The sequence below is a fragment of the Bactrocera neohumeralis genome, chromosome 2, assembly GCF_024586455.1.
Source record: "Bactrocera neohumeralis isolate Rockhampton chromosome 2, APGP_CSIRO_Bneo_wtdbg2-racon-allhic-juicebox.fasta_v2, whole genome shotgun sequence".
Taxonomy (NCBI): domain Eukaryota; kingdom Metazoa; phylum Arthropoda; class Insecta; order Diptera; family Tephritidae; genus Bactrocera; species Bactrocera neohumeralis.
In genome coordinates, this window is record NC_065919.1 from 13,479,132 (window position 1) to 13,490,685 (window position 11,554).

Genomic DNA, 11,554 nt, shown 5'->3' on the forward strand with positions numbered 1-11,554 from the left:
CTAACAGAGTTCGTTAATCTCTTTCATACACAAGGTTTTTATGAATGGCACGGGGATATACCGAAAAGGGCATTACATTTCAAGTAAATCTTTGTTTAACAATTTTCGTAAATTTCTTTTTTTTTATTTATACATTTACTTTAAAACAAAGATGTTATAATAATCCAGAAAATATAACGTATTAAATTTAACTTAAATATTCATTTCAAATTAAATATGCTTTAAAATATAGAATTATGGGCAAAACAATATTTCATTCTATTTCAAATTAAATTAAAGTTCATCTAAACATTAATTATTTTATGCTTATATATTATCAAGTCTTCGTGCGGCTTTGGAATGTTGCGCGATGGATTAAATTAATTTGTTTTCGATGAAAATTCTGTAGGACTTCATTTAAATAATAATGCATTAATCTACTATTTGATCACATGTTATACACAAAAATATTGCGGGGCTCCAAAGCTTTGAAAATAGCTTTTTTACCTCCAACATTTTTGCTTTAGGGAGTACGTACAAGCGTTTTCACGCTGGAATGTGCATTGCACTTAACTTATTATTAAATGTTTAATACATATGTGTGTATGTATATTTGAACTCTTCTACTTTAATTCTATTAGCCAAGTATTTGTATGGGATCGGAGGTAATGCTATTTTTTTCACCACAATCTTTGTCTTCTAGCGTATTCTGCGCTCCACCTGGTTTTTGCGCCATACCACCAGTACCATTATTCTGCAGATACTCGCTAACATCATACTCGTATCGATTTTGTTCATCGTCCTCATCGTCGTCTTCAGTTAACTCCAGTTGTGCGTGTATATTTCTCATTAGTACTTTGACGTCTTTTTTACTCTCCTCCAATACTTCTTTACGTTCAACTTTTGCTTTGTTTAGACCGTTGAGAAGAACCTTCACATTTTCCCCAGAACGTGCTTGCATTTGTCGTGTGGGCGCTTTTCTATTATTCGTAAACTGTTTCTGAGCCTGTTTCTCCAGCCTCTTCTTACGCTTTTCCAATTTTACTGCGCTTCCCAAGAGTTCTTTGCTCATCTGCTGAAACTGCTGAGCTTGTTCCTTGAATGCTTGCATCAAGAGCGCATCTTGTCGCATCTGAAATTCGTGTTCCTCTCGCGCCAATTTCATTTGACGCTTGAAAAATTCGTTGATCGCCTCGCGTTGCATTTGACGTAACGAAATAGCCATATCTTGCAATACTCTCGTATAGCCTTGGGTGCGTTCGGTGTTATCTGGTGAAGGCTGTTCTCCGCCATGATGCGATTGCGCTTGATATATAGAATTGTCTTCCTCATTTGAACTGTCATTAAGTCCATCGTCGTTGAATTGACTACTATAATCCAATTTCGCCTGTAGCGATGTGGGCTTTGTAAGCGTTTCGGGTGCGCGGCTTACACGCTTTGGCGGCATTGCATTCATGATTGATGCCTTTAGACGTCGCTTTCGTGATTCAATCTGTTGAACTTGTTGTTGTTGTGCCTGTTGACTGGTTGACGGTCCATCTGGGAAACCGTAAAAAGGTTGAGGCGCTCGGTGTTCGTGTGGCGCCACTGCTGCTGCATTAAGGTCGGACATTACAACTTCTTGTTGACGTATGTAAGGGTGCACGGCAGTTTGATGTCCTGGAGTTGTGATCGTGACTGTCTGTGGATTTATATTGGCAAGTTTTCGCGTAAATGTCAAAACGTTGTTGTTGGAGTTGCCTTTGCCATTAATGGCATATGTGCCACTACTATAGGCACTACTAAGCCGTAATGTATGTGATGACGGATTTATGGTAAGTGGTGGCGGTGGTAAATTTACGTTAGAATCGGTCGTATTCTCGCTGGGCGGCATCTTAGCGAAGCGGGCTATGCGTAGCGGTGGTAATGGTGCTGAACTTGATGTGTTGTTTGCAGCTCCTGGCTGTGCTTGGGATGCACTTATGCCTGATTTAGGCGTACTCGTAATGTTTGGTATTGATGTGGTAGTAGATGTGTTGGTAGTGGTTGAAGGGCGTGTGGACCGTCGGCTTAATATCATTATTTCTGGTAGAGATTGCCGTTGAGGTTGTTGATGTTTTGACTGCTCCTCGGCTAGTACCTGAGGAGATGGCGATGTCGATACTGTTGGTGCATTGTCTTCGTCTGTTACTTCTTGCTTAACTTCGGTTTGAAATTGTATGCTGGCTGTTGACTCCTTTTCCTTAACATCTGAACATTCATAACCTGTATTGAGACAAATAGAAATTTATATGAGTTAAATGTTCAGCTAATAATAATAGGGGAGTAATATAAAATTTAAGTTGAAACTAAAACCTCAAAACTGCATATACACACCTGTATCTGCGGGTTCTTGCTTAACTAGTCCCAAACGAAAACCAAATATCGGATGTGCCAGACCATTCTCTTCGTCTGATTCGGGACCAGCAACACGACTATCCAATGAACTTTTGTCCGTCACACTATAGCCCCCTTCAACACCAGATATAACCAATTTGCTTTCACTGCCATTACTACAATTATTTGGTGTGTCACCATTTGAATCGTCACCATCGAGTGATGTGGTTGAGTTTCCACAATCACTGGTCGAACGGCCTGAGCAGCTGCTATTGGCGTTTTGCAGCATTTTGTGCAATTCCTCATAGATCGGTTGTGGTATCATTTTTGGTATAATGCCATTGCGACGGGATGTCGTGTAAGTCGATTTGAGAAATTTCCACTTGGTCCAAATTTGTACATGTGATTTCTTTCGGAAGCCGCGTAAATGCATTATCCTTTCCACTTTACGAAATACTAGTTCGCTCTTTATAGTTTTAACGCTAAGCATTTCGAGCGCTTTTATTTCTTGCATAATGATCAACATTTCCATGATTTCATTGGTGCGCCAGAGATTGCGGGGCATGGCGTTGTTGTTCTGTATGGGCGTAAGTAAGGCATCCACGTCGCCTACAATGCCGGTGGCGGTCGCTGCCGTATTCAATAATTGATTAATGTGCTGTTGTTGGTGCTGCATGCTTAATGTTATGCTCATATCTGGATTATAACCGTTAAGGTGGTATTGTAGCCTTGGCATTAGCATTTATGAGCTGTTTTAATATTCAACCGAAAGCGGAGCGTTTGGTTGGCGCGGACTGTAAAACGATAAGAAAGCGGCACTGCATTAGCACTGTTATAAATAAATTAATTTAATAATAATTTAATTATTAGGTTAGGTTAAACTATACTGATTTTCTCTCAAGCCATACATACTAAACCTTAGTCTATCCTTTATAATGCTAGATGAAGGTTCAGTTTAATGAAGCTGAAGTTTACATAGTCAATGCTTCTTACAAAGTTTAATAGCGGCTTGATATCTAATATTGACACCGTTTGGCGCATTTCCTGTACTGGTTCGGTGCCAAGTTTCCTTTTTAGCGTATTTTATGTACTGGTTCGGCAGCCAATTGAATGGCACATTATCTAATCTCATCTACTATTCTGTTTCCCGGAATGTCCTTGTGGTCCGGAACCCCGTACATGTTCAACGGCTTTCCGGCAACCGCCATATCTACTACAAGTATCTCCCTGCTTCTAAGGATATTTCCTGACGCAATGCGAAGTAAGATTATTGTTTTAATTGCAACTTGGCTATCGACGTATGTATTGATGTTATGCCGTTTCCAGAGACTTAAGATTGAGGTCACAAGTTTTTCATAGGCTCGAACGACATTGTAATATTATTTTTATATATATTTTCTATCGATCGGCTAACTTACTCCCGAGTACATTGTGGGAAATATTTATAATTTTTATAAATATGTATGTGATTTTGGGCCGAGTTACCCTTAACCAGATACTTACTATACTTCGAAAATTGACTGAAACCACTCATAAAATACGTTAAAGCACCAAAAGTAGTAATAAATCTATATGTCGCCACTTCTGAAAATGTAATTCCAGAAAATATCTCAGCCTCGTCTAAAAAGGTATCAGCCTGGCACTCTGACTGTCATACTATTTTTGTAATCTAATGCGGAAAATATTTACAACGGAACAAGACAAGACAAGTCGAAATATATCCTGTTATTAAATAAACATCTCGCTCAATATTCATAATATTAATTCAAAACAGGCAATTATTCCAACACATTATTGCTAATATTCGTAAGTAAAGTCGTTTGTTGTTTTTGGTCATAACCTTCTTATACCTCTCCATACTTCTCGAGAAACATTCTGTTAAAAATGTATGAATGTATGTATGTTTTGTGTCACAAGATTGAGCAATAAGTTAGTTCTAAGAGGTGGACTGAATTTGATGCGATGTCCAAATGTCTGTAGACTGACTAGATCTGAAGCTTAAGAAAAAGTCGAAAACTCCTCTGTACTGGAACGTTTATGTAGAGAAAAGCTAGGATTTAATTTGTGTAATATTGCTAATTAGCGGGTATAAAGAAAGCACTGAGGTTCTATGTAGTCTATATTGCTTACGTAGTTAAAGCAACAATCGAGAAAAAGACAATTGTTAATCTAAAAAAAAAACCGGGCAAAACTGTGATTTGAGATTAAGGGATATCAAAACCGGATAATGCGGTTATTCATAAGGAAAGAGGTAATGTCGGTACATTATGATTACTTATGCAGGACAATAACTCAAATGAATAGACTTCTCCGAAAGCAGTATTAAAACCTGTTTTCAGTTTTTTAATAATTAATTATATTTAATTTACTACGTTTATAACTATATTCGTGCGGTTTGCTAATGTTTCGAACAAGCGTTGAAAATCTTTTGTCTGCTTACGACAATCCTGAACGCAAAAAATTATAAGTGAAACCTGATCAACCAGCCATATCAAAGGCAATGCCTAATATACACGATGCTAAGGTAATGGCTCTGTTTTTGGTGGGATCACAAGGGTGTGCTGTATTACAGGTATAGGCGCAAAAAGCGAGCGGAATTAGCGACTAGTCACGAGGCAATAATATTCCATCCTGCCAACGCTCGGCTTCATGTCGCGAAACCGGTCAAAACTATTTGAAAACATCAGCTGTGAAGCTTTGTCGCACCACCTTATAACCCAGAGCTTGCCGCTTCTGACTCCCTAGCATATGTTTCTGGAATAAAGTTCTAACAGAACAGGTTATAAAAATTTGGTTGGCATAATTCTTGGCCCTTAAGTCGGCGCAGTGATGGAGTCCAAAAAATGCCAGAATCATCGAAAATATTATAGCTGTATGTATGTACATATTTTTTATAAACCTTAAAATTTTAATAATTTTCTTAACATTTCAAAATAATAACCATGTTTTATGTAGCCTTTTTTCCTCAATGCTATTTAAAATTTGTCTTTTTAAAATTATGCAACTAATTCAAGTGTGAAATCCTTTTAAAATTCCAAATCCTGGCATTAACAATTTTTTAAAGTTACTTTAGTTGTGTTTACAGGTACGATACCGTATTGGCATCAGAATATTCCGTAAAATATTCAGTAATTTATTTTTTCGCTATGAAAATAAGCAAAAGTTCGAAGTTTCTTCATCTTTAACTTTTATATGACATTATACTGTAAAACCGTTAGGTGTCAAAAAGTTTACATATGTACATATATCTTATATTATACTCACTTTAAAAAACCCTTTACTTAACGGTATAAAAAGTTTATGGTTGTAAAAATACGGCAAATAAAATTACTTGTGTACATATGTACTTATATGCATGTATTTTTTATATGATATCAATATAATTGGATACAATATAATATACGTACATGTAAGTATGTATACATGTATGAAAAATTAAACTCAATGGAACATAATCAAACATACCAGCAACATCATTCCAAATCTGCAACTATTTACTTCCCTACGCTTCAACGTTTTGAATACTCTGTCGCTAAGAACGATAATGGGAGTGCAAATGACAAACTCGCGAGAGCGTAAACAAATGAAAAAAGCACGTACTGCAGCGAATGGCGGTAGGTTCTGTAGTTCGATGTAAAACGAACGCTCTCAATTTAAATTTCTTGATAAAAAATTTCAATACTGAATTAACAAACACAAACAAGAACTACATATGTATGTATGTATGTATAAACGCAGTAATGTAAGTAAACGATGAAAGATTTCTCAATACACAGTGGTATTAGTGGAAAGACGCTTTCCTCTAATTTCAAATAGCAGGGAATAAAGCTATTGTCATCCACCACACACCGATGGGCCGGTCTACTGACGAACCGATTTAAGGGATTTCAATTCGCAGCTGTAGAATTTGTCAACTACAATAAAAAGAGCAGTAAATCGGCAGCGACGACGTAAACGTTAGTAACTATCGAAGTGTCAATTAGCAAATTCTACAGCAACAGAATTTCTAATTCTGCGTCATGCCTTTTGGGCGGTTTTTGAATTTTTAGCAATCCCATATTAAACTTTATAACAAATTGTTTATAAATTTTTTTTGTTTGGTATGCAAATAATTGTTATTTCACTGATTTTGATAGTAAGCAAAGTGTTTTTGAATATTTTTTAATTTGCATGTTTATGTGTATGTGCTTGTATCTTTTTTCCACGCTCTCTTTTGTGGACACACTATAGGCGCTGCTGTTATGAAAATTTCGAAAACCAACCGCACTAAGCGAACCAACGAGAATGACTGAAAAACTGAATTTACGAACTCGAATAACCAACTCGCCACTTTGGCTTTGGCCGTTGTCTGCTTGCGGTGGGTTGTGCGTCGGCAAACGTCGTCAACGGCATGATTTCAATACGGCTACCATAAAAAGCGTCGAGTATCACAGATCTGCCACTATTCATTTTCGTATTCATATCTACGTTTTTGTATTTACTACGAATATTGACATATGGTGTGTAAATATGTAGGCATATAAAAATTTGATTTCGCAGTATGGTTTCCCATCCCAGCTTTAGGGTTTGCTTTCGAATAGGATTTATGTAGCGTATTGGATTTTTTTAATTTTTTTCCCAATACAAAAAATTACGTACAAACTTACACGTAAGTTGGTGTTTTTGAAAAGCTTTTTTTTGCGCTGGTTATGTTAACCAATATCATATATTAACGCACACACACATATACATACATATAGTATATATACATATTTATGTATATATGTATATATGAGTTTGTATGTAATAAATTTTATATAATGTATTATCAAGTATTCCCAAGATTTTGATATAACATTTGCCTGCTTTAGTCTTGATTACTTCTGATTACATTTTTTACTTGCTTTTCATCATTAGTGTTTTTTCTTTGTCGTTATACTTTGATTTGTTTTTCAGTTCGTATTCGGGTGTGCACTCGTCACGTTCGAAACGAAAGAGCGTAGATACGAATAATCGCAACTTTAGCGAGTAGATATCCAGTAAAGTGTTTTTGTTTCCACACTGACATAGTATTTCAGCACACAATGTACCAGCATTGTAGAAAAACATTTCGAAAACTCGGCTGTCAGGCTTGTTGCTATCACATTCTCACTGAATTTCATACACCAACACACACTTGTTTGAATGCTGGCGCATTGAGTGGAGCGTTCATTCCAACCACCTTTTGATTTGATTCTCAAACCATTCCATCGTTACCACGTGATGGTGATAGATTTCAATTCAAAGCGTAACCCAGCACACCATTAATCTGATAAAAAAAGACGGAACAATCAAAGTGAGGGGGAATCGTTGAAAAATAGTTCTTTTAAAAATGTCGTACATACATACTTATAAACGAATGAAGAATTCATCATGTACCACTCATTCATAGTCACTTAGACCTTTAGAAGCAGTTTTTAATATATTTGCAGCCACAAAAAAGGTTTTCGATAGTGTATGCGACGATGGGTACTAGTTAAATTTTGCATAATAATTTATAATTGCCAAAATTTGTATTTCATTCTAAGTTGGCTGTATGTACATATATAAGATAGCTAGTTAGGGTCTAAAGTGGGGAAGAACCTTTCATGAAATCAATGGGTTATAGAAAAATCTAGCTGTTTCGAGCATACATACATATGTTCGCTTTAGTAGTTCTCGTATAAATCAAATACTCCGAAATAACAGCTAAGAATCGTAAAAGGTTTTAAAATAATGACCGAAAATGTATCACGAATGTATATTTTGCTATGTCTAATCTTTTCTTATTTAATTAACATAGAAGCTCAAAAATATTCTGCTAGTTGGTACACAGCTAGTCATAAACTGAAACGTTTGTGTAAGTTTGTAAGTATGTACGTATGTATGTATGTATGTGTAATATACATATATGAATGTTTACTATTAAAACAATAACGTCGTGAAAAAAACGACTTAAGATATAACCGAACAAAGTTCGTATTTTCGAACTGTTTTTGTAATTTCGAAAGTACCAAAATTCACACAAACATATATGTACATATCAGCTTCGAATTCGAAATTCTACTACTTAAACACTCGAAAATATCGAGCTTTTGCAAAATTAGGTTACTTCAAGGGATGAGGTTTGTTGATTTTGAGTGGAGTGGAATTAATGAGAGGAAAACGCGTCAACTTGCAGTAATGATTAATTGAATATATGTACATACATATATGGATATGATTGTACCTATGCATGCGCTGCAGAGAAACTTTAAAACGCTGAAGCTGTTTTGCAAGTGTGTTTGTACATGCATACAACACAACCGCGTTGCACAATTCTGGTTTTATAGGGAGCTTTTATTCTTTCCGGAAAGATTCTTTCGATGAAAATTATATGTTATTCAATGATAACAATCATAGCCTTACTGTTCCCCTAAAATGTGTGAATGTGTAGCCACTTAACTGAAGTATTTATAAATATGCTTATGCTCGTCCTTACTGAAGCTGTCCGTTACACGGCCTGACGATCCAATTCTCGGCTTAATGCTCTTTCAAACTGACATGAGCTCGTAGTTTCAAACATCACCGGTTTTTGTACAAATCTCGTTAATTTAGTATTGTGTTATAGTATTATGGTAGTAGGTAATGTTAGAATTTGAGAAAGAAGATAAATTCGCAATGAAGTGAAACTGCATAACATTTGCTTTAGTGCAAACAGTTACGTACATATATGTACATGGCAACTAATCATTGCAGAAAACTTGCCTTGGAACTTATTTGTGCAGTTGCATTGAGAGAGGAATACCGAAAGGAAATAAGATAAGAAGAGAGTATATTTATTTATAAAAGAGTATGGTAGACAAAAATGATTATAAGATTTTAATCGTGGTAACCACTTAAATAAATTTCTTGATCAATAATCTGTATTATATAAATTATTGCAAAAAGCTTGTATTATTTGGGGCGCTGATCAACGCATTGTCTTGAGCTATGTGCTTTTAAGCACCGTGAGTTTAGGCCATCAAAGGCAAACACAACAGACGATGTCCGTACAGTGCCATACGGTCGAAATAAAAATTGACAAAATTGCGGCGTTTAAAAAATTTGGATTTTACCCAAAATTTTGAACGTTTTTGGTGTGCCAAAATTCGATTTTGATCAAAAAGCTGGTAGATCATTATACGAGAATACAGATTAAAAAGTTAAAAAGTAAAAAAGTTGTTTGTCTCTGAATAATCAGTGCAGCAAAAACAAAAAAATTCAGATGAACTGATAAAGCTGACTGAAATGAGCGACAACACTTTCGAATCCTGTTACTAAAATACTAAAAAAATTCTATAAAACTTTAGTTGAGTATTTTAAAAAGTATGGACTATCGAGATATGATAAAATAAAAAGAAAAATATTCAAACCAGTTGTGCCTCTTCAGTATGGTTAACCTCCAAAACTTCTTCGATACACTTATGTATTTTACTAATTTTAATATTTGATTTTAATTATATTGTTTTCATTGTACACTATATAACCCGTTATTTTCGATTAAATGCTCAGCAACTGATGGCAACTTTATTAATAAAAGAGTTGGAGCGACCTCAAGTAGATCTTCCCCAACCACTAAAGAAATGAGACTCTGTAAGATGACGCTCAGGTAAATGTGTTATTTTGATGTAGATGCATATAGACATACATATATGTGTATGTATGTACATATGTGCGCATGCACTAGCTGAGAGCAGTAAGGTAGGACCGGTATGATAGATAAAACCAAGTCGAATGGGTCTTACTCAGAACATTGAGAACAGGTAGAAATGAAAGAGTTTGCCAAGTTGTGAGTAATTACAAAGAGAATTGCGCTAATAGAAAGTAACTATGCATACATAGCATAGATGAAAATGGACTTACAAGTGTGTAGAATGGAAAAGGAGGAAAAGCAAACTTACCGGTCGTTCGCTCGCTAAAGTTGAAGCTGCAAAAAGGAACACAATTTTCAAAATAACCAAAGACGTTGTCGTGAAATGCAGTTTCTGCTTTTGTTGTTTTTGTTGCGAATGATGCTGTTGCTGTGGCGTTCTAACTACGAGCAAGTTGAGTGGGGCAGGTTAGGAATCGCGATTGGTCATGCAATGAGTATGCTGCACGCACACTTATACACATATACATACATATATATTTACTGTTAAATATGAAGTAGTAGGAAATTCGATTTTAGCTTTTAAAATTTTTAATTAGTAATAATTTCGGAAAACACCGTAACTCAATTTTGTCTAATCTTTTGAAATGATAAATACGTTTCTTATCAACTGCAAGCAACTGATAACTACAAGATAACGAAACACAAAAAACTTTATTTTTTTTTTTAATTTTGAATGAAAATTTTTGCCGCTTGCCGTTCAAAAAACTAAAATAAACCGTTAATAAATGAAGTGTAACTACATATATTTTGTAAAATCAGTTACCAAATATACACACGAATATGTGTGTGTACGATAAATTCAAACAATCTGCGAAAATTGCTTCCATGTACATACATATGTACATACATATGTGTGTGCATGTATAATACTAAGAAATACCGGTGAGCAAACAATGGCCAATCAACCAACCGTTGTAGAGCTCCGAATGTAAAAATTGTAAAATAGTTTGCACACAAAACACATCTCTCGAGTTAGAATCGCGAGTCGAAACTGATTTTGGAATGGAAAACTTGCCAGTCTTGTAGTGAAATTACGAAAATGCGCTGAAAACAAGCGTTAGCACTCAGTACTTGATACGCGCCACGACAACAGCTCTTCTGCTCGACAAGCAACTTTTTACATTTATTAATTTTTTTTTATTGTTTCATACATTTATACACACACACACATGTATGTAAATGTTGGCGTTGTTGTATTGAAGCCGGTACATATACACCGGCAACTGTCTCATTGTTCGAAAATGTCATACGAATACTTTGAAGTAGTAAGTAAGTGCCAGCAGCCGATACGAAAACGATACGAAAATACGAAGCAGCTGTTGGGAAATTGTATACGCCACTAAAATGTTATTGACGACGCGCTGTGATTGCACAATGGACTCAGAATATTGAGCTATTTTTTTGGTTGGCTGTATTCAATTATTACTTGTGAAATTTTTACTGATCCTGAGGGTATTTATTGGTAGTCGAAAAAGTATTTTCGTATTTATAATCAAACTTCATACTTATATATATTTTTTTATATTTATATTAATAAAAAAATAAACG

At 35.4% G+C, this 11,554-nt stretch overlaps 1 protein-coding gene across 2 annotated transcripts; it reads right to left on the minus strand.

Moving 5' to 3' along the window:
• Nucleotides 1–100: 100 nt before the first annotated feature.
• Nucleotides 101–10,467, minus strand: LOC126767738 (uncharacterized). 2 transcript variants are annotated; one of them, XM_050485316.1, is made up of 3 exons: nt 10,254–10,467; nt 2,335–3,128; nt 101–2,223 (listed from the first exon to the last, which is right to left on the minus strand). In XM_050485316.1, exons 2-3 carry the CDS (start codon nt 3,074–3,076, stop codon nt 617–619), a joined length of 2,349 nt encoding a protein of 782 aa, XP_050341273.1. In that variant the 5' UTR covers nt 3,077–3,128; nt 10,254–10,467; the 3' UTR covers nt 101–616. The 2 variants fall into 2 exon arrangements, with proteins under 2 accessions (XP_050341273.1, XP_050341272.1); XM_050485315.1 differs by lacking the exon at nt 10,254–10,467 and adding an exon at nt 5,800–6,770.
• Nucleotides 10,468–11,554: the final 1,087 nt, after the last annotated feature.